At 38.5% G+C, this 26,778-nt stretch overlaps 1 protein-coding gene across 6 annotated transcripts in view; it reads right to left on the bottom strand.

Moving 5' to 3' along the window:
* OSBPL6 (oxysterol binding protein like 6) overlaps positions 1–26,778 on the bottom strand; it is a 110,668-nt gene that overhangs the window by 29,116 nt on the left and 54,774 nt on the right. For 4 of the 6 annotated variants that reach the window (XM_074829237.1, XM_074829235.1, XM_074829236.1 and 1 more), the window contains 9 exons: positions 18,478–18,573; positions 15,181–15,303; positions 11,007–11,060; positions 10,232–10,345; positions 9,948–10,112; positions 9,283–9,415; positions 8,735–8,838; positions 7,755–7,847; positions 2,814–2,888 (listed from right to left, as the gene is read on the bottom strand). In XM_074829237.1, the coding sequence (XP_074685338.1) occupies positions 2,814–2,888; positions 7,755–7,847; positions 8,735–8,838; positions 9,283–9,415; positions 9,948–10,112; positions 10,232–10,345; positions 11,007–11,060; positions 15,181–15,303; positions 18,478–18,573 (957 nt within the window). The remainder of the gene's footprint in view (positions 1–2,813; positions 2,889–7,754; positions 7,848–8,734; positions 8,839–9,282; positions 9,416–9,947; positions 10,113–10,231; positions 10,346–11,006; positions 11,061–15,180; positions 15,304–18,477; positions 18,574–26,778) is intronic. The other 2 variants (XM_074829239.1, XM_074829240.1) reach the window with 2 other exon arrangements.

Below are 26,778 nucleotides of genomic sequence, written 5' to 3'. Positions count from 1 at the left end.
CCACAACAGATTAAAAAGTCCACATTACACAAACTCTTTCATTCTCTTGAATAGGCAACAGTCCAGGAAACACTCCCAACATACTTCCCTTCCCCTTTTTTCCTTTCACTGCTGTGCTTCCTCTCTATATCCATGGTGACTTGATTCTGACGTTATTACCCATTTTTTGGGGGTTTTTTTGTTGTTGTTTTGGAGGGTTGTTTTTAATATTTAGCTTCTTGATGCATCACTGCAGTTTCCTCCCTACACACACTCTTCTAAGCATGAATGCTTAACATCTTTGTTGGTGACATGGTCAGTGGAATTGAGTACACCCTCAGCAAGTTCACCAACTGAGTGGTGTGGTTGACACGCTGGAGGGAAGGGATGTGCCATCCAGAGGGACCTGGACAGGCTGGAGAGGTGGGACCACGCAACCTCATGAAGTTCAACAAGGCCAAGTACAAGGTCCTGCACATGGGTCGGGGCAATCCCAAGCACAAATACAGGCTGGGTGATGAGTGGATTGAGAGAAGCTCTGCAGAGGAGGACTTGGGGGTATTTGTGGATGGAAAACTGACTACGACCCAGCAATGTGCGCTCACAGCCCAGAAAGCCAACTGTGTTCTGGGCTGCATCAAGAGAAGTGTGACCAGCAGGTCAAGGTGATTCTCCCCCTCTGCTGCACTCTCGTGAGATCCCACCTGCAGTGCTGTGTCCAGCTCTGGAGCCCCCAACATCAGAAGGACATGGACCTGCTCAAGCGGGTCCAGAGGAGGCCATGAAGATGATCAGAGGCTGGAGCACCTCCCCTATGAGGACAGGCTGAGAGAGTTGGGGTTGTTCAGCCTAGAGAAGAGAAGGCTTTGGGGAGACCTTATAGCAGCCTTCCAGTACTTAAAGGGGGCTACAGGAAAGATGGGGAGGGACTCTGCATCAGGGAGTGTAGGGATAGGATGAGGGGTAATGTTTTTAAACTGAAAGAGGGTAGATTTAGATTAGAAAAAGGAAGAAGTTATTTACTGTGAGGGTGTTGAGGCACTGGCACAGGTTGCCCAGAGAAGCTGTGGCTGCCCCCTCCCTGGCAGTGTTCAAGGCCAGGTTGAACGGGGCTTTGAGCAACCTGGTCTAGTGGAAGGTGTCCCTGCCCATGGCAGGGGGGCTGGAACTAGGTGATCTTTAAGGTCCCTTCCAACACAAACCATTCTATGATTCTATGACCTCAGATGTACCTTGTCCTGACTTTCTGATTTACAACAGGGGTGTTAATACACACTCATCCATCACCTTCACAATTACATGTTGTTGTAGGAACAAACTGTTCCTGGTAGAGTGGGTTGTAAGGAAAACCTCTTTCTGCTGTGCATTTAACTGATGTAATTCTGTATCCCTCAGTCTATACACATAACTTTACTGTCTTGGAGATACATGCACTTTGCTGCATCAGCCCGGAAGAACAGGCCATTGCCACGATCACAGCAACAACTGCAGAGGCATTTTGGTGCCTCTAGTTTTCCTTCCTCCTGCACTTTATCCAGCTCCTCCAAGACCTCCCTCAACAGGTACCCACTTCAGCTGCAGGTAACAACTCAGCAGTTCCCTGGACTCCTACTGCCTTGCAATCTAAGTCCAGTTGTATTTGCTCCACTTATGCACTCCTTGGCACAGCTCTTGCCAATGCTATTTAACTACTGCTGAACCTACTGGTTAGAGCCTCCCACTGACACTGCTCAGCCATGTAAACTGAGAAGCAGGTTGCTAGACAGGCAGACTGATGAGGTCAGAATATCAATCAATTACTGAGCACAGCATTCAGCATCAACTAATTACAGGGGATTAAATTTAGATGAGTTCATTTGGGAACTGAAGAAACAGATTTCTCTTATGCTTTTTAGGAGGGCCTATACAGTAACTGAGTTTTATGGTTCAGGTAGCAGGACCTCAAAGTATTCAGATTTAAGCAGAAGCTATGTCTGATCTAGGGGATTTTAGCTATGGGCTGGAGTAGCAGACCCTGGAATACTTTAGCCTGGTGAAGGCATTCACTGCTTGGGCTAGGTAACAGGACATTTACAGCTCACTTCAATCTTTGGCTGCACAGAGTCTTCCCCATCTAGCTGTTGTACTAATCAGTTGATGGATTAGTACTAACATATATATTGTGCATTCCTAAGAGTGCTTTCCTGATTAAGCAGCAATGATATCCTTTTGATGCTAATTTGATTTCACAAACAGTGCTTCCCCCTCCAAATTCCCAGCCCCTGTGTTGATTTCATAGCTCCAGATTTTGCATCAAAGACTTAGAGAATTAACAAAACTAAATACAGACACTAGAGGTAGTAATATGACTTTTTGAGATTATGGAATGTAAACAGAAAGTGTCTCCAATGAAAAGGCTAACATTATGCTACTTTAAAAAAAAAAAAAAAAAACAGGAAATTTTATAATTCCATAGTTGTTTGTAACAAATCTCCTTGGTTCTGCTGTCTTGCTATAGACTGTCATGAGAATCTTTTAACAGAATTTGATCATTTCTTTTCATTTTGTGTAGTATATAGCAGAGTATGTCAAAGACATGTTCAAATAGTGCAGGGCCCGAGTCTAACCGTCACTTGCACTTGCATAAAGGAGGGACATGTACCATGTAAACAAGCTCAGACCCCATTTATGAAGTCATTTGTGGCAGGCCTGACCACTTTTAAGAAACTCAGCTGAAAGTGGGTAGCATGGACACCTCCAAAGAGTGCAAGAAACATTTTCATAAACTTATTACACATTCAAGTTACACAGCTTCCCATCTTTAGAGCTATCCCTTGATTTTTAAATCCACTCACTGTTGTAGCCACTGCAGCTGCTAGTCTCTGCCGGCGTCGTGTTGTGCTGAACTGGCCCTTCGGTGCCGGCCCTTCCTGACAGTGAATGTAAGAAGAAAAGGAAGTAGAAAAAGAGAAGGGAAGGGGTGATGGGACACAGGAAGATGAAACGTGATCAGAAAAGGGAGAGGGAGAGTCTTTTAAGTGGATTTCAATTTTGTTAACTCTTATGGCCTACACATTCTGAGGACATATCACATGTTTTCAGTTGTGTATGCCAGAGACATAAAAAAAGCTAGACACTTCACTAAAAATATCTCCAGATGAGTTGAACTGCAGTGCACTCACTAAGACTACTAAAAAAAATTAAATCTATTAGCATTGCCATTCAGAGTCATAAGGCAATTATGGAATAAGAAAACAAAAGGATGCTATGGCATGGCAGAAAACACAAAACCCTAACTCCTGCTGGGGGTCACTTGACCATCTAGAAGATGAATTCTGAAAGAGATCATTTTGCATTAGTGAAAGTGCATGAACTGTGGTCATTGAAGATGCATACATCTCAATGGTAAAACTTTCCAGTGTGTATGTTATAGTCAGCTTGTTTATGTAAACATTCTTGTGCACTGCTCTACTATTTCCATATCCATCCTTGAGCTTATTTGTTCATTTTCTCACACACCACTTTGAGTTCCAGCTACTTCTCCTGTACATTACTGAAGGCTTGGCTTCCAAAGCAATGCAAAAAACCAGATAAAGCAGTGCAAATGAAAAACAAAGTATTCCAACAACTACTTCCTTTTTCTGCATGCCTAACTTGTGGCCTCATCCTGCTAAATTTTACTTTACTTTTACTTTACTTTTAAGAAAATTCAACATGGTACATACAGTCAAGCAAGTAATTGTCTAATGCAGAGGAGTTCCACACCTATGATAAAGTCCTTCTATTCAATGCCTAATCAAAATTTCATTACTTTGAAGCCATTTTAAGATTTTTAGAAGACTAGAAAAGCCACCTTTCTGCTTTTAGAAAACAATTTTCAATCCCTTCACTTTTTTCTTCCACTATATCTTCACCTATAGCTACCTCAGTATTTTTAAATCTATATATATTTTTACTTTTTCTGAAAGCAGCCTGGGCACTATATAAATAACAATGGTATAGATTGGATACATGGACACTATGCTGAAGAACAGGATATTGTAGTTCAATTTTTAGCTGAAGTGTCTTGCTCCTGTAACATTCCCGCTGGTAGGGTTGCTGCATCTGAGAATGGCCATACCCTCCACCCTCTGGATGATACTAGTGTCAGGGCTACTGACAATGGAAGGGTTGTCTAATGATCACAGTAAGAGAAGCCTTGCTTTGTAATATTTTGTAAAATTCTCACATTAAAAAACATGTACATAACCTCTAAAATATAGTGTACAAACTTTGTTAAAGCAGAGAACGCATCATATGCATAATATAAAGCTCTTTGTGCTCTACAGAAGTATGTCTATCCTGTGAATAAGAGTTTGGAAGAATATTCTTGTTTAACTAATAGGGACATCCCTCTGAACAGAGAGACATGCACAAATACATATATATCTGCTAGATTATGAATGCAGGTGTACATCATTAAAATGGGAACACTGAGCTCTGCAGAACCCTCACACACTCCCCTCAACACAATAGAAAGTGAGATCATAATCTGAGCTATGATATAAAGAAATACTTATTTAAGGAAAAAGGTAATAAGCCAGTCTTTGGGTCTGGTTTCATTTCTGAGCTGAAAGTCTCAGTAGAGCAAGCTGACTTTTCAGGTTGCTCCATATTATACAGTTCTCTATTAAAATACTCCCCCTGAAAAAAATAAAAATAAAAAAAAATAATCAGTCTTGGAACTTCACAACTCTGAGCTTTTGAGGGAAATTAAATCAACATTAGTTCATTTTATTGCTCTTCAGTAGTATTTTTTTATTCTTTTGAAGATCTTGAGATTGTCATGAGAATGACAAATTGGTCTTTTACCCAAACAGAAAACAAAACAAAACAAAAAACCCTCAGTTTTTGTACAAAAGCATCATTTGTAAAATCAACACAGGTCAACTAACCTGTTGTTGCATGCCATTTTCATAAGACTTTAAATAGACTTTTTAAAAACAAATTAAATCTCTTTCATAAAAGCAATCTTTCTTCAGAGAAGCAGTCCATGTATTAATCTTGAGTAAAGGTCTGTAAATTAAGCTGTTAATTCTAAACAATTTAGCAATACTAAACCGCCAAACCTGCAAATGTATACACACATGCTACAGTCAATTTTACTTTGGGGAGTAACCACTGTAGTCACTGGGCTTAGCTGTGTGAGCAAAGTTAAATGCATACAGAACTGCTATACCTAATTGGTAAGTATCTATTTCTAAGAAACAAAGCAAGCAGCTTTTCTTACAAGAAGGAATATGTTTTAAACACATTATACACCTAGCATTCATATTCCAGAATGTGTTAGCAGGAATACAACAAAAGCTATCTTCTTAACAAAAAAACTGGTAACAAGTACAATACAAAATCTGGATGGGAGAATTTTCTCCTTGCATCTTATGCAGCAGATGCTGAGTTCGCAAAAGTTACATCCTCGTTCCTCATTACTCATGAGCAAGACACTTATACATAGAGTGCTCTAAGTTTTACGCTCCCCAGAAGGATGGCTCTCCACATCATACTATCAGAGGGTCTTTTGATAGTAGTTAATGACTGCTTATTCTAAAATAAATAAGTACAAGTACTTCAAATTAAATTAATAGTGCAACTGGCTTAAAGTTAGTATATTAATATTAGCATTATCCCCTAAAACTAAAGAGATGTATGGAGGCATGAAGAAAGAAAAAGGACAACAGAAGTTTTATTATTACCAAATGTCAACCACTTAATAGCAAATCATGTGTAGGCACCATGAAGAAATGATCACAAATTAGACAAAGTGATTCTCAGTGGTGGATGCCCTGATAAACAGTTTATAAAGAGTTGGAGTAGTCTTAAAAAAACAACCTGTAAAGAAGGCAAATGAAACTAGAAAGAATGGCTAACAGAAGAACAAAATGGGACTATAAGCTTAAAAAGCACCTAGGAATGGGAGAAAATCCACATTTTAGTGGAATAGCCACACAAGCAAATTAGGAATAACACAATGAGTCAAGAGTGAGGCCATCTTCCACGGATCACAGCTTTAGACCACTCATGGGACAGGACAGCCCTTGGAAGAACAAATAGTGTGTTGAGCCCATCAAACTGGGCAAGATACAGGAGCAACCAAAAAGGAGTCTTCATGTTCCATATAATTTAGACTAATTTTATTGTTTCTGTTTCACTGCAAATTAATTTATAAATCAGTCATCAATAACTTAATGCTTTTCAGCATTAAGCTTGCCAGGAGTTAATGCTGTCCCAGGTTAGGCAGAGTTCACTATCAACCCAGAAGCGACAGACCCGTGTAGAGCAGTGCTACACACACAAACTCTCTCAGGGGAAGCTGCAAACTGACTGTACTTGAGAATTTCAGGAGCTGAGGCACAACTCCTGCCAAGTCACAAACAGCAGTCTGAGAGTCAGGTGCCAAAATGATGGAAGCACGGTCCAGTGTCACTTTGGCAAAGAGCAGGCAACAAACACCTCATAATTCCTCATGACCCACCCTATATCATCATACATTGACCGCTTTCATCATTTTTTAATCATTTTTGTGGATAAGAATTTCTCTGAGACCACTGTGGCATGCGAAAAGAACATGCAGTGTTGACTCTGCCTCTTCATAGGCCCTAAGTACTTGCATCCATTTTCCTGATATTTTTATTTGCCTCTGTTACTCAGCTGCAGGGAAACACAGTGATCCTTCAAACGCAGGTAATAGGATATGACATCAATCACCAAAATTCCTTTGTTAATAAACCTTTTTAACCCTAACATATGCTTCATTGTTCAATCTATTGTGATTTATCTAGTGCAACAGGTAAAAAGAAAAATCACCTACATCAGCTGCAATGAGAAAGCTGATGCAATTTCTACAATTTTTTTTTTCCTTAAGATTATTAATCTTAAATGAGTCACAGAGGGCTCCTTATTGTACCTCTGAGTCACAGAAAACTCCTTATTGTGCCTCTAGGGGACATATTAAAGGCTTTCAAAGTCTGCATGAATTTCAAGGAATTTAAATGGATCAAAAGTTGCTGATATTCATTTATTCTGTAGCAGACAGCACAGTGGTGATTGTTAGCTCCTGAAGTCAGCTGAATATAGTCTTCATTATCAGTTGCTCAATTCTAAAAAAGATTAGGTTTTGGATTAGGCCTCAAAACACACAACTACTTCTGACAAAACACGGTAAGACACCCTGGATCTAGCAGTAATACAAGTGTAGGATGCTTATTTCTGTGCTTTTACTTCTCAGCTCTAAGGCAGGATGGGGTAAATTCTTTCTTCAGATAGTTTATTCTTTGGTTTATTCAGTTTGTTTCCATACTAGCCTTTTGAATAAGAGAAGGCATGTGAAAATACTTTTCATTGGTAATATTCCTAGTATAGGTCTTGATAAACACAACTGGTGTATTTAGTATTTCATTCATGTTTTCTGCTTTTAGCTTGATGTCACCTGCTCAACTGTCCCTTCTTGGCAACTTTGAGATAGAACATCAGTATCCCCATGAGCTGCATGCATATTGCCTTTTTTGAACCTTAAGTGACTAGTATTCAGACCCCCCCCCCCTTTCCCTAGATGGCAATGTTTTCATATGAACGAAAGCAAAATCAACACTTTTTGCACTATCTTCTCTAGATTTTAAACAACAAACTGAGATTTAATTTACTTCATCAGGAACATAAGAGACAGTACACTGACTTCCTACTTTCTGCTAATATATCATTTCATGCTTAAAGGTTAATCTAAAAGTACAGTGAAAAGTAAAACGTTGTGCATTCAGTACCTGAAGTTGAATTTTTGCATCTTTGCTGACACTTTTTGTTCTCCATCGTCTTGTGACCCGCTTGTCTTTCTTTGAAATATCTACACAGTTAGCCTACATTACACAAATGGTTAAAAGTGACAAAGTACTATTAAGTTGACACAACCAACACAGACAGCACAGCAAGTTAGTAAAGAATTGTAGCGTTAGACATCTACAAATTAGAAAGTAAGAAGAATGCCACTGCCAGGGCCTGCAACTACAGCAGAGTCTAGCTGTAGCTATCCATACATTTCTATAAACACATGGTATATTTAGCTCATTTAGCAAAACTACTGGTATACTTTCTTCATTAGTGCACAATATTTAGGACCAGATCTTGAAATCCTCATGGATTTCTATTCTGGTACTATTCAGAGAGATGGAGAGTTCACCTCTTCCCAAAATCAAATGTAAGTCTCGTTACCTCATTGGAACCAGACTTCCCAATGCACCAACACCACTGGGAGATTCGGGTACTCAAAGGGACTGAGTGAAAAAAGTATTTAGGATCCGCTGTTGCTTTCTTGTGGTCAGGAGGAAAACTCCCCCTGAACAGGGAAACGGTCCAACCCTTGGCACCTTTGTACTATGCCCTCTTTTCTAGAGCATGCAACTTCATCTTTGAGTCTTTTGGTCTCCACTCCCTAAAAACTTAAAATGATATCCTACTCAGCACACTAAAAACTTCTTAAATACAATTTCAATGTATTTCTATTGTAACAGTTCTCAGTTTGCTTTGCAAATGACTTAATCATCTGATTCATCGTATTTAACTCAAATAGTTAATACATCTTATTTATTTGTTTACACATGATTAGGATAAACACATAACATAAACCTTTCATCCAAGAGTTACTATGATTTCAGAAAATCATTCTGAGTTAACAGACATCTCTATATTTCCCTTAACACAAAGAACAAATGTTTCAGTGTGATAATTTATGTTCAAGCATATTTACCTGCATGTCTGTAAAATTTGGTGCTGACTGGGTTCTCTGTAGTATTTCTAAATTTTGAAGAAGTTTACTGAGTTCCACAAGGTTTGACTGACAATGAGCAAGATCTAACAGATGTAAAACAAAAATACATTAGGTGCTTCAATTTGGACTTATTTTTCATTTTTCCCATGATGTCCATCATTGGCACTTTATTGGATTATAAAAGTTAAATGTCCACATCCCTTGTAGTAAGGCATCTAAGTAAAAGCTTTATTTTTAGAGATGTTGAGCACTTGTTATTTCTATGGGCATCAGCAACTGCTCTGGACCTCAAAAGTTGATCATATTTTAATAATGATATCCATTAAGATAATACAGATTATTAAGATAAATTTTAAAAGCAACATCCCAAAACATGCAGAGAGGGAAGTTCCCACCACAAGCATCTAATTACCTGAAGAGCTACTTCATGTGCATCTAAAGATGCAACTTAACCAGTTTACTGTTTCTTATTTTATATAACAAGAAGTTTTGCTGAAAGAACAAGGCATGAAAAGGTAAAGACTAACCTTCTGCACATCTGTCCATCTCTTCAGAGTCCTGCAACCAGGCTGCTACTTTACTCTGACCGGTAGTGCAGGTAGCAGGAAGGCTGTTACTGCAAGGTATAGGCGACTGCCAGGGGAAGCTATTTTGTTGCACCTAAGGCATAATAAAATGTTTAAATTTACTGTAGATATGTTGCTCAGTCAGTGTAATCACCATTCTACTTCAGACTAAGAAAACAAAACATGCATCATGATTTCAGTGACATATGTGATTTGACTGTATTGTTCCCTAAGATGCAGATCTTTCTGAACAGCATGTTGGAGAACCAAACAAAGAACCTCACAAGCTAACTGTATCTGCTAAGCATCAGTTAGAAAAGCTGCTGTTTAAGTGGAAGAACATTATCAAACAGTAAAGAGACAGATTTATCCCTGATGACGAAGGCAAGTGCAAATTGTTTTGGGGATGGTGAATTCTTTGCAGGGTCTCTACAGCAGCCCATTAATGAAGGCTGCAGTAAGGCCAAATTAGAAAGTCTTTCAGCTGCACACACTCACATCTTTCTGCTGACCATTGGTTCCCACAGTGGAAATTCCTCTCTATTGGTATTAAAAGCAGAGCCTGTGGAAATTGCCCATGAGCAAGCCCAGCGGGCATGGGTTTTCAACAAAAGAACACTACATACCTTTCCATCTGACACGTTAGCAGCTGGTGAAGACTCTGTAGTAGAGGCTGAAGGGAATATATGAAAGCTAGCGTCTCTCGGAGATCTCACAATCTCATTCTGACGGTACAACCGGTGGTGGCGTAATTTTGAAACCCATGCATCAAATGAATCCTGAGACTTCACCTGGAAACAAATTTACTATCAAGAAAGCATTCGAAATACTGCTTTTCTGCACATCTTTTATAGTTTTATTTATTTTCATCGTGGATGAAAAGAAAACAAGTATTTGCACTCCTTCTTACCTTCAGATGATAGATGTGTTCTTCTGTGTCAAGATCTATTCTACGAGCCTTCTTTTTTATAGACATAACTGATAAACCAACATCAATGCTCCCATGGACTTTGCCTTTCTGTATCTAAAATCAAAAAGCAGGTTAAGAAATTGGTAGTATCATGCACTTCTTTACTATATTTAACGGAAAAATATCTGGTGCTGAAATGTTTCCCATTTTATGATCATTTTAATATAAAACCATATTAAGAAAAAGAAGAAAAAATATTAAGAAATATTTATAGACAGAGAAATGTATCTCACAAGAAGTGCTCAGTGCAGAGCTAACTCCAAAGTTAAAGTGTGCTGGTTCACACCGATACACAGATGCAGGTAAGTGAGAAGCAGAGAAAATTAGACAGCGCTCAGCTTCCTGCTGCTACTACTTGATAGCTATTGGTATCAGATCTAACTAATTTAATGCTACCCTTTATCTCTCTTGAGTACATTGTAATCACTTCTCTGTCCTATCCACATCTCTCAGAACAATCAGCTCTGACTGACATAAAAATTGAAAAATACGTGGTCAGGCTAATCTCTCAAGCACCTTCATTAAAAAAAAAATCTACCATAAGTAACATAGTTTTTATTTTCATAGAAGATCTCTCTTCAGATCTCTCTTCAAACTCATCAACAACTTTCACGTGTGTGCTGTCATAAATACGCCTAGAGCAAATATGAGATTTAATCACCCCGGCTGGCTGAATTCCAATACAAATTTTAAAATGGTCTTCAACTTTACTTACATCAATTGGTGATTTTGAATATTTCAACATTCCATTATCCAGGACAAAAAACCTCTGAAAGAAAAAAAATGAGCAGATGCAATTTAAACTATGTACAATAATTCATCTGCAAAAGAAAAGGATTACTGTGTTGCAATTACGGAATATTTGTGGGTTGGAAAGAGAGGATAACTACAGTATTGAATAGTTTTCTTTCTTGTTTTTTTGAACAACAATTATCTTCTAAGCAAAAAAAACAGATTCTCTTGTTTCAACATTATGTTTTAGGTTTAACTTAACAAACCTCAATAATGAAGGGTATTTTTTCAGTTTTCCAGTCAATTCAATAAACTCTATAAGAAAGATACTGTAGGACAAGAGTTACGTCTGTTTCTTCATTTTCCTCCTGGTTTTCTTCCCACAGAAGCTGGTCACATTTCAAATTAACCAACTACCTTCCTTATCCAGAAACTGAAAAGTTTTCCCTACTGCAAGATCTACATCCCAAAAGGAAGACCCATATATGGATCTTCTTGTAGTCTCCTTGATCTCCAGCTGGGAAAAAAATGCAGGCTATGACACACTGTTCTACCATCCAAAACTTTGTGCCTCATGGCAGAGCTCCTACTCAGTGAGGTAAAGATGAGATTGCAATTTGTGCTGATTATACCTTTTCTAGCTGTAATCAAGCTAATACAGTTATTAGTACAAGTGTAAAGATTACAGCATTCTCAGCAACATACCCAGGTCATGGGAGGGCTTATGTTTTGGATGTTAGTCATTGATATGGCATGAGCCACTTATCTTCATCGACAGTTACCAGGGCTAGGCTAACCTGACAATGCTTATCTGTGCCACTGCTACACCTTTATTTTGCTGAGTTGCTTTTACAGCAGAGAGCAGAATCCCATATTCACAACTTGGTTTTCCTGCAATTAAAGTTGCCCTAACTTGTGTGTACCAGACCACTCAAGCTGCATTGAGGACAAGTTAGCATAGACTTTGGCACACAGCATAAAGATACAGCCTAGCAGGAAACCTAGACTTTAAATGAGATTCACTAACATAGGTTTACCACCATGAACTTTCAAAACATGCTAATTAATAGAAACTAATTTGTATTTTTAGAGTCTAACCTAAAGCACTAGTCTATGTTGAAAATCTAGAACACAGCAAAATATTATCCTACACTCTCTAAGCTGTCCAACATGGAAGGGAAGAACAATGTTTTCATGATGTGAACCTGTTAAGTCAACACTATGAGCAGGGTCAGTAGTTAGATGGAAGAAAATATCTCCTGAAGATGGTTCTGGAAAGTATGTCAGTCACACAACAGATGGTACCAATATCTCACACAGGATGAGAAAACAGTGCTTTCCTGGAGACATAACTTCTTGAATAAGATGTCAAAACAACAGGATGGTTTTGGTCCTGTTTTTTTTTTAACTAGGTATGGTCGTTAATAGACTTCACAAGCACGTGATATTCATTTCATATGGCTCTGCCTCTCTAAGTTCCACAGCTCTCCAGCCTGTCCAGGTCCCTCTGGATGGCACATCCCTTCCCTCCAGCCTGTCAACTGCACCACGCAGCTTAGTGTCGTCGGCAAACTGCTGAGGGTGCACTCAATCCCACTGACCATGTCACCAAAGATGTGAAACAGCACCAGTCCCAACACTGACCCCTGAGGAACATCACTCGTCACTGCTCTCCACTTGGACACTGAGCCATTGACCACAACTCCTGGAGTGCAACCATCTAGCCAATTCCTTATCCACTGAAAGGTCCATCCATCAAATCCAAGTCTCTCCAATTTAGAGGCAAGGATGTCATGTGAAACAGTGTCAAATGCTTCGCACAAGTCCAGGTAGATGATGTCAGTTGCTCTACCCTTATCCACCAACACTGTAACCCCATCATAGAAGGCCACTAAACTTGTCAGGCATGATTTACCCTTAGTGAAGCCATGTTGGCTGTCAACAATCACATCCTTATTATCCATGTGTCCTAGCATAATTTCCTGGAGGATCTGCTCCATGATCTTGCTGGGCAGAGAGACGAGACTGACTGGCCTGTAGTTCCCCAGGTCTTTTTTTCCATTTTTAAAAACGTGGGTTATATTTCCCCTTTTCCAGTCAGTGGGAACTTCACCAGATTGCCATGACTTCTCAAATATGATACATAGTGGATTAGCTACTTCATCTGCCAGTTCCCTCAGGACCCATGGACGCATCTCATCAGGTCCCATGGACTTGTGCACCTTCAGGTTCCTTAGACGGTCTCGAACCTGATCTTCTCCTACAGTGGGTGGTTGTTCATTCTCCCAGTCCCCTCCTTGGCCTTCTGCACCTTGGGCAATGTGGCTGGGGCACTTGCCAGTGAAGACTGAGTCAAAAAAGTTGAGTACTGCAGCCTTCTCCACATCCCGGGTAACTACGTCTCCCATTTCCTTCTGGAGAGGGCCCACGTTTTCCCTAGTCTTCCTTTTAGCACCAATGTACCTATACAAGCTTTTCTTGTTGCCCTTGACATCCCTGGCCAGAGTTAATTCTATCAGGGCTTTGGCCTTCCTAACCTGATCCCTGGCTGCTTGGACAGTTTCTCTCTATTCCTCCCAGGCTATCTGCTCCGCCCTCTGTAGGCTGCTTCTTTGTGTTTGAGCTTATCCAGGATCAACTTGTTCATCCATGCAGGACTCCTAGTGTTCCTACCTGACTGCCTCTTTGTCAGGATGCATCACTCCTGAGCTTGGAGGAGGTGATCCTTGAATATTAACCACCTTTCCTGGGCCCCTCTTCCCTCCAGGGCTTTATCCCATGATTCTCTGCCAAGCAGATCCCTGAAGAGGCCAAAGTCAGCTCTCCTGAAGTCCAGGGTAGCGAGCTTGCTGCACGCCCTCTTCACTGCCCTAAGGATCTTGAACTCTGCCATTTCATGGTCACTGCAGCCAGGACTGCTGTTGAGCTTCACACCCCCCACCAGCCCCTCCTTGTTGGTGAGAACAAGGTCGAGCACAGCACCTCTCCTCATTGGCTTCTCTATCACTTGGAGAAAGAGGTTATTACCAATGCATTCCAGGAACCTCCTGGATTGCTCATGCCCTGCGATATTGGGGTGGTTGAAGTCCCCCATGAGGACCGGGGCTTGTGAATGTGAGGCTGCTCCTATCCTGTCTCTAGAGGGCCTCATCAGCTCAGTCTTCCTGGTCCAGTGGCCATAGTAGACCCCCACTATAACATTCAGAAAGAATAGAGAAATTAGAAAAGAAGTGTAATTTATACAGTATTGACTGCATTTGGATTCAGACCTAAGTCCCACAGTGTTTAGCAAAAAAACAATGTTAATGCTTTCCCAGAAGAAATGCCATATATAACAAATGGTTTCCTATCCTTTGCAGTAAAACACATTCTGTCCTAGAAAATTATCATGCTTCAAGTACCCTCAGCTACAAAAAGACAGGTGAGTGTCAATACCACACATCCTGTTACTACAAAGGGGGAAAAAATGTAATTATTATGGAATAAAATACAGACAAAAGAGTTTATGAACACCAGGTTTAGGGCTAACAAAAGGTAGAATTATGCATGGAGAAATGTCTCCAAATTAACTAAATAGAAACAGATTTGGGGTTGAGTTTGGGGGTGTTTTGTTTTGGTTTTTTAAATTTAGGCATCTAATGGCAAAAATGTATAGTCCTACTGCATGCCCACACAGAAGACTGCAATCAAGACGACAAACAAAATTCAGGGACAAAGCTGAGTAAAACCAAGTCAGCATGCTGAAGGGGAATGGTCTCCCATACAAACACCTTGGGTCCATGCAAAAGCCCCTCTGCTATCATGAAGTCCTGTGTACTTTAACGCAAACTCAATGCAGTCTAAACAGTACATGGCTACCTTTTGCTATAATATACTGGAAAGAACAAAAGGAATATTGATTAAACATCTTAAACCACAAGGCATCTGCTCCATTATTTACAACTTCCACTTGGATTTTGAATACAACATTAGGTAGCAGGCACTGCAATTTGGAAGCCATGAGCTGTGTATGCAAACTAATTCTTTACACAATTTGAAGAAAAAGTCATACACCAAAATCCTGGCCATTTATTTGACATGCTAATTTCCTCTAGACAAAAAAATCCCAACTAATAAAATGAGATAATAATCTTTTGACTGTTTTATGAGGCATTTACCTTGTGCCAACCTTTTAAAGGCCATTTTCTCTTTTTCAGCATGAAACCTTCATGTTTGTCTGGCTTCTGGACATTGGTCTGGCCTATTTTCAGACCCTCTATGATTTCCCAGCTGTCAGGTTCCTGGTAAAAGTATGAAGACACACTGATTAATTAACTGCACACACATGAACAATTGCACTTATATGTAGCACAAATTTTCCAGTGCAAGACAAAGAGTAAAGGAGGGTGAAGCTTTTAAATCAGCTTATTTAGGTACCAAACTACATGGTCACTGTATTATGTCCAGCTGCATCTCATTTAAAACTACTGAATATCAATATTTCTTGGAAGTTTAACCCTTACCAGGTAACTAAAAGGAAGCTGAAGCTTTTAAAAAAGTCTGACACTGTAACTGAACAACAATCTGAGAGTGGGTGTGGACATGCTGTTCACAAGGACTGTGTCCCAATGAAATAAATACATCCAAATACATGAAAACAGGATCAAATTGTGGCTGAGCTAAGTATAAGAAAGGTCAGACCCGGTACTGAGGTAACAGTGTTAAAATGCAGGTGGCTCTGACCACCTGTTAACAATACCCAGAAGGCACCTCACAAATTAGCCCTGCACTGTAAGAACTAAAAGAACTAAAGAGATTTTGCAAGTGGGGTATGGGCAGAATCTGCATGTCAAAATGTACCTTTACTCAGAGTATTACTTCTCTAAAAAAAGATGGGATTGTGAGATGAAATGAGGAAAAATCCATACTGTTAAATCTACAGACATATATTAACAGTGCCCTTTGTGGTATTCCCTGATCATAAAAAGTTGTAAATTTTCTGATCTTTGAAGTACAAGCTCCATTGATTCTGGATACTCTAATTTTTCCTTAAAATCAGATAAACAAGCAGAAGAGGTTGGTTTGTTGTTGGTTCTGAATGTAGCCAACTCTTGACTTCAAAGGCATTTTATGACAGTCTCACAGGCTAATTGCACCTTTAGAAATCTGCAAAAGGAAATTAATCTTTTTTAAATTTTCCTGCATTTATTTTCACTGTATTAAGAGAAATTTATAGGAAAGCTAACTAATTTTCTATCTACATAAGAAAACAGGAACCACATCATTTCAGACACAACTAGCTGCATGCCTTTCAGGGAGCCAGTTAAAGCATATCTCTTGTACGTACCACTTCTTATGCATGACAACTTGTACAACTCAAACCAGACTTATAATATACCATAGTGAACAGCTAAAGAACAATATTTTTAAGGAGAAAAAAGTCATGCCTTTATTTCTGTCCTCTTGCTACTACTGTAATCAACAAAATTCTGTACCAATTTAAAAATCTATTGCCTGCTCATTAAGATTCTATCTTACTAATGTATCCTACAAAGTTGTAAACTTGCATTTTCTCAGCTGATCTGTCACAACTCCCAGCAATGTTATGAAAAGTTATCGAGAGGAAGGAGGTCATACAGCATCAAACATTTAAAGGGAAAAAAAAAAAATCATCTCCCCCATTTCCCACAAAACTGTTCAAAGCCAACCACTGCCAGTCTTTTGTAACACCTCCAAGTTAGTTACAAAGCCATGATAACGTTGTTACTATTATAAAAGTATGATTTCAAAAGTAACAGCAAATTTCAAATCTACAATTTTCAATAAGGTCTTGTTATTTTGAGAAGGGTGAAAAGCTCTATCCCAAGTAATACATACTCTAGTAAATTCTAATAGAAATGTTTACTCAGTTTAGTTTTCCCTTCATAACTACATACTAGAACTATCCCACTGCCTGTAAATGCCATGCTCAAAAAACACATTTTCTACTTCCCTGTGTTTTGCTTGGATATTCTATTTCCACTACTGTAGAGGGAAGCACATATGCATTATTTTTTCCCTACAAAGAAGCACTTGGCACTTGAGGGGGGCAAATTAAACTATGAGTCCCCTGGGGCGAGCAGAGGATCTCTCTCCACAACTCTGCCAACTGATTCTTCATCATATCGATTTCTTTTTTAGAAGATCAGCTGCAGGCATAAGTCTTTTATCTACTAGATAACATTAGTATTGATTACTTCTAAACTAGAAATCACACAATATCATACAGCTCTTCATTTAAACAAAAGGCCTGATACAGAAGGACAAAATGAGCAATCATTCAGTGCAGTGTGGATATTTGTCTTCAGCTGCACCAGTGCTACAAGCTGTTCTTAAAACCATTCTAACAGTCCTAACTATGCTGAATCCCACGGGTTTGGTGTGATGAGATACGCCCAATACAAGGGACATAATGCAAGAGCAGCCAGAAACAGATGAAAACCAGAGTGAAAGTGATATGCTTGAAGGGTCGTCATCCAATACCGATTCTCAAGTACAGCATTAGTTCTTGAGGACTTCTGTGATTCCATACATACTACAGGAGAAACAGCTCTGCACGAAGCAGCAGGACCAGGGTAACACAAGCACAACTTATAGTCCCTGGGTCCGCATATGCCCTAGAGTGAGCCACTACCAACAGCTTTCTGAACCTAGTCTTTTTGTCTGCAAAGTATCTCTTTTCCAGATAAAACAGAATGAACCATTTCATTTTCCCTGGATGAACAGAATGTTTCCTTTTAAATTTGTTTTACTAGTTCTGTTTCAGAACTTACATTTAATTTCAGATTTTTCTTTTCCACCAAATATTCCATCACAGCATCCTCACCTTTTCAGTAATAATCTTACTTTTTCATATGAAGCATCTTAAAATGAAACCTTCTTTACGCAGAATTAGATTTACTTGGAATCACTTATTCCAAAACTGAGGAATTCAGCCAGGAAGAAGTTGATTCTATCCATTTCTTTGCCTCAGGAAAGAAGGTCTCAGCAAGATATTTTAAATTTCAAATTTAAGAAACTACTCACAAGGAATGTCATTAGGATATATCTTTTAAATTAATATAATTATTGATTAGCAGCACTTTTGGACTTAGATATGATTTGCTCTACCTTAACAAGAGGATTGGACTGGATCATTTCTCAAAGTCCCTTCTAGCCCTATACTCTGAGATTGTTAAACTTGCTCCTGGGGGCCATCCACGCACAGAAAAACCCAAAACAGACCACCACCACCACCATTCAAATCCTTAATTTTGTTCATATAACATCTACTAAAGGTTACTGGTCCCTCTGACACCTCAGCTGGGGAACAGGAAGCTCCAGATCAGGCTCACAATATACTCAATGATAGAATCACACAAAACAATATCCCAAAATTGTTAGTCAAACTACTTTGTAACTACAGAACCCAAATTACAGCCCATGCTTTTGCTTACCTTGGATAGAGAGATAGGGTCACTTTCAAGGAACTGCTTGCTTAAAGAAGGGTCTGTGCTTCCCGAAGAAGCCTTCCGCTCCAAAATATGAACACTCTTAAAAAAGAAAAACAAACCCACCCCGCACAAGTAATTAAAGAGAACAACTTTTAAAAATACATATTAAGTAATGAATGACCGATCATTACACTCCTTACATAAAGTATCAGCATCATGGCTGATATACCACATACTACCCATGCATAACATAACTGCACAAATAGTTTTTCTTCTGAGGCAATACACCTCTCTTTCATTCCTCTCTGCCCTGGGATAGAGTTATTTCAAAAGAAGCTAGGAGTAGGCACAGCCATGACAGTGACCCAAACTAGCCAAGAGGATATTCCACACCATATGACTCATATGCTCGGTATATAATGGGGGGAGCTGGCTGAGGGGAGGAATGAATGCAGCTCTGGAATGGGCTGAGCATTGGGGTCCAGGTGGTGAGCAATTGCACTGTGCATCACTCACTTTATACATTCTTTTATTAGTATTGTTATTATTTCTTCTCTTCTTGTGTTGTCCTGTTAAACTGTCCTTATCTCAACCCACAAGGATTTACCTTTTTCTTTCAATTCTCCTCGCCAAGCAACCATGGGGATTGGGGGAAGGAGTCAGCAAGTAGCTGCATGGTGCTTAGTTGCTGGCAGGGCTTAAGCCACAACACTCTATTATTGTTTTTTAAACTAAATTACTCTGTTCAGCCTAGAAATCACTGGGAACTAAAAAAGCCAGGAAAGAAGTAATGCAGTTTTTAGCTAGAGAGATGCAAAATGCTCCCAGCAAGACAAGACCTATTACGTTTTCTGCTAAGATACAAGTCACTGAATATACATATCATGCAGTCGCACTGTCCTACATTCACTTCCAAAGCAAACCATTGCACATAAGATATTACTGCCTCTAACATACTCATTATCACACCTTAGCATTTTCTTATTGACTTCTCAACTCAGGTGAAGTAACTCATTATGTGAGTGCTTTTAATAGATTACAGGTGTTCACAAGATCAGTTACTGGGTCTCAGCTGATAGGCTTGCTGGTGGACATTTATGGAACACAATGATTTCAAACCATTACAGCTGGTTTTATGTATGACCATATTATAAAATTTTGTATCTTCAAAGCATGGTTCAAAAATGAAATACATAAGGTCACAACTAGTCTTGAAAGAAACTGCTATTCTTAAAAGACATCTAAAAAATGTCTTTCCATTTTCCAGAAACATTTCACTCATATTTTGTAAAAGAAAAAGCATTTTTTTCTACAGGAGAAAATAACCACGTTCTGCCTGCTTGGATTTCTATTTTGTTCTCTGCTGAAATTTTGCTACATCTCATTATTTGGTAAGAATTCTATCACAACAGGTCAGTAGTATCTCTCTGGCATGAAGCAAAACTATTGCATTTCCAGAACAGGTAACATAATGACAAACTTGTAATTGCAATTACCCTCTGAGAAGGGTAAGTTTTTCTCAACTGAAAATGACAATTAAATTTTGTTCACAATTAAGCTTCTTTACATTCACTGAAGAAGAGATTACAAAGGTACAAGTGACAGGAGAAACAATCAGAGAATATAATACATGCAAACAGCAGAGTAAATATTATTGTTTATACAGATAACTAAGTACATATGGACCATAACCAAACAAAATTAAAATAAGCACAGCTATTTATATAAATGCACAGATAACACAGACCACATCTTGCTGCAGAGCAACACACAGACCTTCATTGTTCTCTTTCAATTTGCCACTGTGAACGAGAATAGGAAAATAAGGGAATTGTCTCTGTTGTCAGTGGAGATTAATAAACATCCCTGCCACTATGCAACAATAATCGGCATTTATTTTCAGTTATTTCAATTTCATTTTACAGTGAAGAATGTGGAAAAGCAGCAGTATTATGTTACCTGCCACATTTCCCAGGGCCAACCAGCAACAGCTTTGTCATCTATGCTTTGAAATCTTCTGCTTTACTGAAGAAAGACCAATCTTATTCCTTAGCCCAATGTCTGTTACTAGCCAATGAGAAAAATGTCTGTATTTATGTAGCACAAGTTCCTACATTACATGACAAATAATTTAATATGCATGTTTGAGCTGAGCACCACAAAGTTACTAATGATAAACTATGTTAAAGTTTTCTCATTGAATAGATGAAATGCTACTTATGCACACAGTATCACATTTAAACAATATAAAAGAAAGCCTGAATCTGTTCCTCTAAGGAAGATTAAAATGTTGCTTGATTAGCATAATCAGGACGATTCTCAACTTTCTTGCCAGTTTTGTTTGGCAGGCAGGAATCCCTCCATCTTGAGATGGAGCAATGCCCAACACAGATGTTCTGAAGGTCTCATATGCAGCAGCCGGTATAGTTTGTTGTTATATAACTGCAGTTTCATCTTGTACAATATTTAGAGTGGAGTAACCCAACAGCCCTTGGCTTGCCAGATTTCCTGTGACATTTTCAATCACATGATTTTAAGGCAAGGGGGTTTTGTGCTTTTTTTTTTTTTTAATCAGCCCTCAGTCATTACAGTTCCACTTCAGTTGAGAAATACATTATTAGCTAACAGCACTTTAATGAATGCTGACTTATTCAACTATTCATTTGGAAATAAGAAAATGAACACTTTTAAAATCAAATTGCCTTCTTTACATTCCTTACTTCAAGAAGTGTTGTCTTCTTGTCTGTAAATGTCTGCTTTCCAATTCTTTTCTGTCATGACCACCATTACAATGACACAAAATCATTTCTTTAAATTTATGATATGTCTCTAGCATATTAAGAGACATTACTTGGTGCAAAATGTTTTCCATTAATGTATGTTATTTTTCTGCAAAATTACAGTTAGAAATTACACAATTAGACATTTTGAAAGCAGCTCTTTTTATAATGCAAGAGGTTAGTTATTTAGCATCACAGAAATAAAAATTATAGAGATCTTGAAGCTATTATCAAGGCATTTTTTTGTTTTAACAAGAAAAATAGAGTTGGTAAAGGAAGCAGATAAAAAAAATCTGATGAGAAGAAAAGGAAGAAAGAGACAGATCAATATGGTTTCCGGGTTTTCTTTATACGAACAGAAAAATGAATAATCCATTAATCTAGGCATATCAATCAGCCTGGTACTCTCACTCCTCTCATCCCAAGAATACAGGCAGACAAAATCAACCTCTGCTTTGCTCTGTTCCAGATTTCCACCATGCTTCAGGATTACCTGTGTGCTATAGCTGGCTTGTCCTGGAGAAAAACGCCAGCACCATCAAATTCTGTGTGCTCTTGGAAATTAATTCAACAAGATTACAAGTTTAACTGAAATTGCTCTGTAACTTCATCGCTAAATCTTAGTCCTAACTACAATCCTTCCTTCAATTTTGAGATAATTTACAACGTACATTATATATGTGAGCATACATTCCCCCAAAATGCCCCTAACGAGCCTACACGTGGGGAACAGAAATGCTGATTTGGTCCTGCATTTTTTTGATGTTTTTACAAGATCTTTCTATATATCTCACCAGCTTCATTTCTCAGTTAAGAGTTCAGTGACCCATTCACCTTGTCCACCAGAACAAACACCAGCACATGGAGCATCTGGTCTCCATCAGGCCAGAGGCTGAAGACCCTAACATCTCTTAACTGAATGGGATTTCCCATTAAAAGAAAAGACATTCAACTGTTTTCAAAGGGAAGGCAAGGGAAGAAAAGAGGTACTGGGTAAGTAGAGATAGGAAATCCAGTGAAGGACAAGTCTGGCATTCATGCCTCCCTTTGTGCTTTGCTGCTTAATGACTTAATGGAATTTAATTATGTTTAACGCAATGAGTTCTCTCTAATTTATGATTTATTCATTTTCAAGACAAAGACAAGGTAGTGAGGAATTTATCACTCATACTGGACTCAAACCCTCTTTAGTTCAGAAATGTGCACAACACGTGGCTAACAATTAATGAAAAAGAATTGTGGGTCATTTTGTTTGTTTACAACATTCATCAGTCTTCAACACCCATAACCATGGAGCCTAGACATACAGTGTTCTACAACTGTAATTTAAAACACAGCTTTTCTCTCTGGGTTGTGTTGGGTTTTTGTAATCCATAGGACTAACTAGTGCATCTTTTCTTACCTGCTATTCACTGGTATTATTTGCAACCTAGCTACCCCTGCACAAACCTGTGTTCTTATTTGAATTCTGTTTAGCATGAAGTGCAATGCTCAATCACTTTCTCAAAACTAAAAGCATAGTATTCCCCAGTTATCTGAAACAGAGCAGCATTAATAAGGTAGAAGCAGATCTGATTGCAGACATACCAGTTTTTACTACCTTTTAAATACAGCTGTGATATATGCTGAGTTAATCTGCAATATTATTTGCAAATGGAATAACCTTAAAATTTGGTTTTATCTTAGGTTGCTTCTCAGTCAGCTCTGGCTTTCCATCTCTTAATGTTGGAATAAAGTCAGAGTCTTGAATATCACCGTGAGAAGGGTGAGTACAAAGCAAAACAAACACATCTCCATCAGTATATATCTCCTTCATTTCTTCTAGCACATTTTTTTGTTCTTTGTATAAAGCAACCATGGTCCTATTCTCATCTGGGCTACCAACCAACAACGGAACTTAACAATACTTTATGAATAGCACATGTAGTTAATCTTTTTTTTTTTCTTCTAGTAGCACATGCTTGTCTTGTACAGAAAGAGCATTTTCTTTTTGTAACCTTTTTACTGAAAGATAAGTATATCTAAGCAGCAGTTCTATAGCATATTAAGAACATATAGGTATGTATGTCTCTACTTCTTTCCTGGGATATGTAAAATAAATGTTACAGAAATGTGAAGGATTTGCTAGCTCAGGAGCTCTCTGTCAGCCCTTTCTGGAACTCCAGCTTTGTATTGTACATAGCACTTCACATCAATACTTCTGGGCTCTGTAAGCAAAGAAGCCTTTGTTTTTCATGGTACTTTTTGACAAGTTCTGAAGAGAAATAAGCTCTTTCTCCTCTGAATTCCTTCTTGAATGGAAGTATTAGCACAACTGGATAAAGCAGAAAAGAGCTATCATTGTAACAGCAACCTTCTCCTTGCCAGAGCAATGGTTTGCAATGACTACCAAGTCATAGTCTGAGTCTTTAACGACAATCTTCTCCTTTGACACTTTAGATTTTGACACACTTATCTCAAAATAGAGCAAACAAACTGACAATATCTGACAGAATTCAAATGTTTGCTAATGATACAAAGCATTTTTATGACTATTGAATAATCACAATTAAAAGGATTGATTTTTCGCTAAATAGTCTCAGGCTAGTGATTCGTTTTAATAGTGCTGATGTAGGTTTTTTTAAAAAAAAGAAGGGAAAATAAAATTAAATACACAAAAGAAAACCATTCCTTGATATGTTAATTTGTTAACTAATGAAAGCATTCTAGACATGTTGAATGGCCTTCTTCAGAAAATATATGCAGTTTTCACTCTAATGCATGGTTGCAAGGGAGTTTAAGTTAACACAAATCATAGGCCAAAAAGTTGGACACTCACCTAAAAAAGCACACAGGTTCAAAAAAAAAAAAAAAAAAAAAACAAACCACAAAAGCAGCCTTTTCTTCCTGGGCCTCTGTTTCACATCCTCGTGGTGTAAGCCACCCACTTAGACCTTCTCAGTATACTTTAAACTTTAACATATGCAGTACAAAAAATATAGGAGCTAGGAAAAAAGGGGTTTTGAAAAATTTTTAATTAAATTTTTTTCTTTTTTTACATGAACTTTTATTCTATTGGGGAAAAAAAAAAAGTTTGGATGTAACAGCTTCATTTTCAATTCCAGGATAAAGTATTTAATAAAGAAAAAGAAATATCAGAACAGCAAACAGCTTTACTAAGGCAAACATTTATTCTGCCTAATACATTTGTGTGTCTTGAATGGGGATAATTCCAATCACACATAAGTGTCTTGAAAACAGAAGCCTTCATATCACACCTGCCATCATCCTCCCCCTTCTTTCCACTTTTGTGTCTTTTCTGTCCACTGAGGAAATGAAAGGAAACTCATGCTTCTTTTTCTTCCCCCCTCATTTGTTTCCAAGAAATCCTAACTGACACTTCAGAATTGTTGCCCTTTTTCTCCCTGAATTCATGTGTGTGTGGGTCTGTGTGTGTCTGCGTGTACACACATTCCTCACGGATCCCAGACAGCCCATTTTGGAGTTAGAAATTGTTATTTATTTGATATTATGCATATTATGATAATATTAATCAATGTTTGAGGACTCTTGAATTGTATGAATACTCATTTTTTAAAAAAATACAAGCCAACCTTTTATGTTCTCAAGGAAAGTAAGACATGCTTATGTAGGTATGAACATGCATGCATGACAGAGGGAAAAAAATGAGATGGGAGGAATGCAAGTGTGACCATGTTCTGAAAACACCACTTTAAATTATCTGTCATAATTTGCATGGGTCATTAAGCTTTTATGTGAGCAATTTCCTGAGTTTTGTAATAGAAGATAGCTACATACACCATTTCTAATCAAACTGACACAGTTTAAAAAAAGAAATCTTTCTTCATAGCACATATTTGCACTTCAACATTCTCCATGCAGTCTGTAAAGCATCCCTAGAGGTAAGAGAACTCAGATAGCAATGTTTATGAAGCTCAGAGAACATGTACACATGGCCCCATGGGACAGCTTGGCATGCACACTATTACTGTCAAGAACTGAATCAAGTCTCCTGTACAACCTTTTTTTTTTCCTCACAGGTCTTTCAGACATTGTACTGGCTTGCCTTATAGACCAGGCTATCTGTCTCTCCTTGACTGCTCCAGACCATTTTATTTCTTCAAGAGCTTTAAGGCCAAGTCTTTCTTAGAAAGAGGCAGTTTCTCCCTCTATTAATCAGGCTTGTACTCTGGGAGATCTTGTCTCCAAACCACTATAGGTATTACCAAGGTCAGGGGCACTCACGATCCAAATATCTCTTGATTGGAGTGGGCCCATCTAGTGCACATGCACACTTCTGGTCACCATGTATCTATAGTGTAAATTCTAGGGAGAAATACAGGCACAAGATAAGGGACATCTGCTGCATGCCTGCAGGCTGGCTTCACAACATACAGGCAGCGAGCCTGATGCATCCAGCCTGAACTGGGCTCCTGGGTGTGTGTTGCTGCCAACGTATGCCAGCAGCCCTAACCCCAAAGACTCCCAGCGCCAGAGGAGGAATGCCTCATACCTTCAATGTACCCATCGGCATCAGTGCGTGGAGGGAGCCTGCCTCACTCTGTACCAGTTCCCTCCAAGTCTTACACAGGTTCCTACCCATCCCTGGACAAATCCTTAGTCTAGAGAGCTTTCCTCTGAAAGTCCTTACCTTCTCCTGAAGGTCTGACTGTGCCACATGTAGATGCTCACTTATCATGTAGTTCACTGTTACCCACTTGAGTGATGAAAAAGAAATCTAACAGGTCTGAGATTTATGATTTCATTTAAGACAAGCACTATGGCATTGAATTTAATGTTACATTCACATGGGTGTCCTACGGCTTCTTAAGTTACTCTATTAAGAGTTTCAGACATTTTTTCAGATACTGAAGTAAGACCCACTACCTCCTGAACCTAAGCAACATTTTCAGACTCTATTAAAGACACAGAATTATCAAAAAAAAATATATTGTAGAGAAGGAGGAGATAACCAATTTAAAGAATAATTGCATGTTTTTGTTAACAATTTTGTCACTTCACTCTTTGGCTCCCTCAGAATATTTGCTTGCTCCAGTGAGTTGTTGCCTTTAAAGTACTTGTTTAACACTTCCTTCTCTAATGCTGCTTCAACTGTATTAAGTAAAGAGAGTTAATTAGGAAAGAGAGCAAAAGAGAATTATATCACTGTAAGAACAGTACTTGGCATTTAGTAGCATCTTCAGTTTGAAACTCTCAAAGAGATTAATAATTATTATTGAAATAATTCTCACAAACTACTGAGAAGTAAAAATGTTCTTAAGTTTATGCTTTGCTACAGAGCAAAGCTAGGAATAAGGCTCCATGGTCTCAGGTCTGTACCTTAACTACAAGACAACTATCCATCCTTGCCTTCCTTTCTTTTAAAGTCACAGAGATAGAAACAAGTGAAACTTACAGCTAACCACCAAGAATTTTTTCCCAGATGTCACATCAGGCTGTCAACAATGAGCGACCGTGCAGGTTGCTAGTCAATTTAAGAACAAAGAAGGGATATAAATGTCCT

The sequence above is a fragment of the Strix aluco genome, chromosome 6 (assembly GCF_031877795.1).
Source record: "Strix aluco isolate bStrAlu1 chromosome 6, bStrAlu1.hap1, whole genome shotgun sequence".
Taxonomy (NCBI): Eukaryota; Metazoa; Chordata; class Aves; order Strigiformes; family Strigidae; genus Strix; species Strix aluco.
The sequence above is the reverse complement of the archived record's forward strand: the minus strand, read 5'-3'. Positions and strand labels throughout refer to the sequence as shown.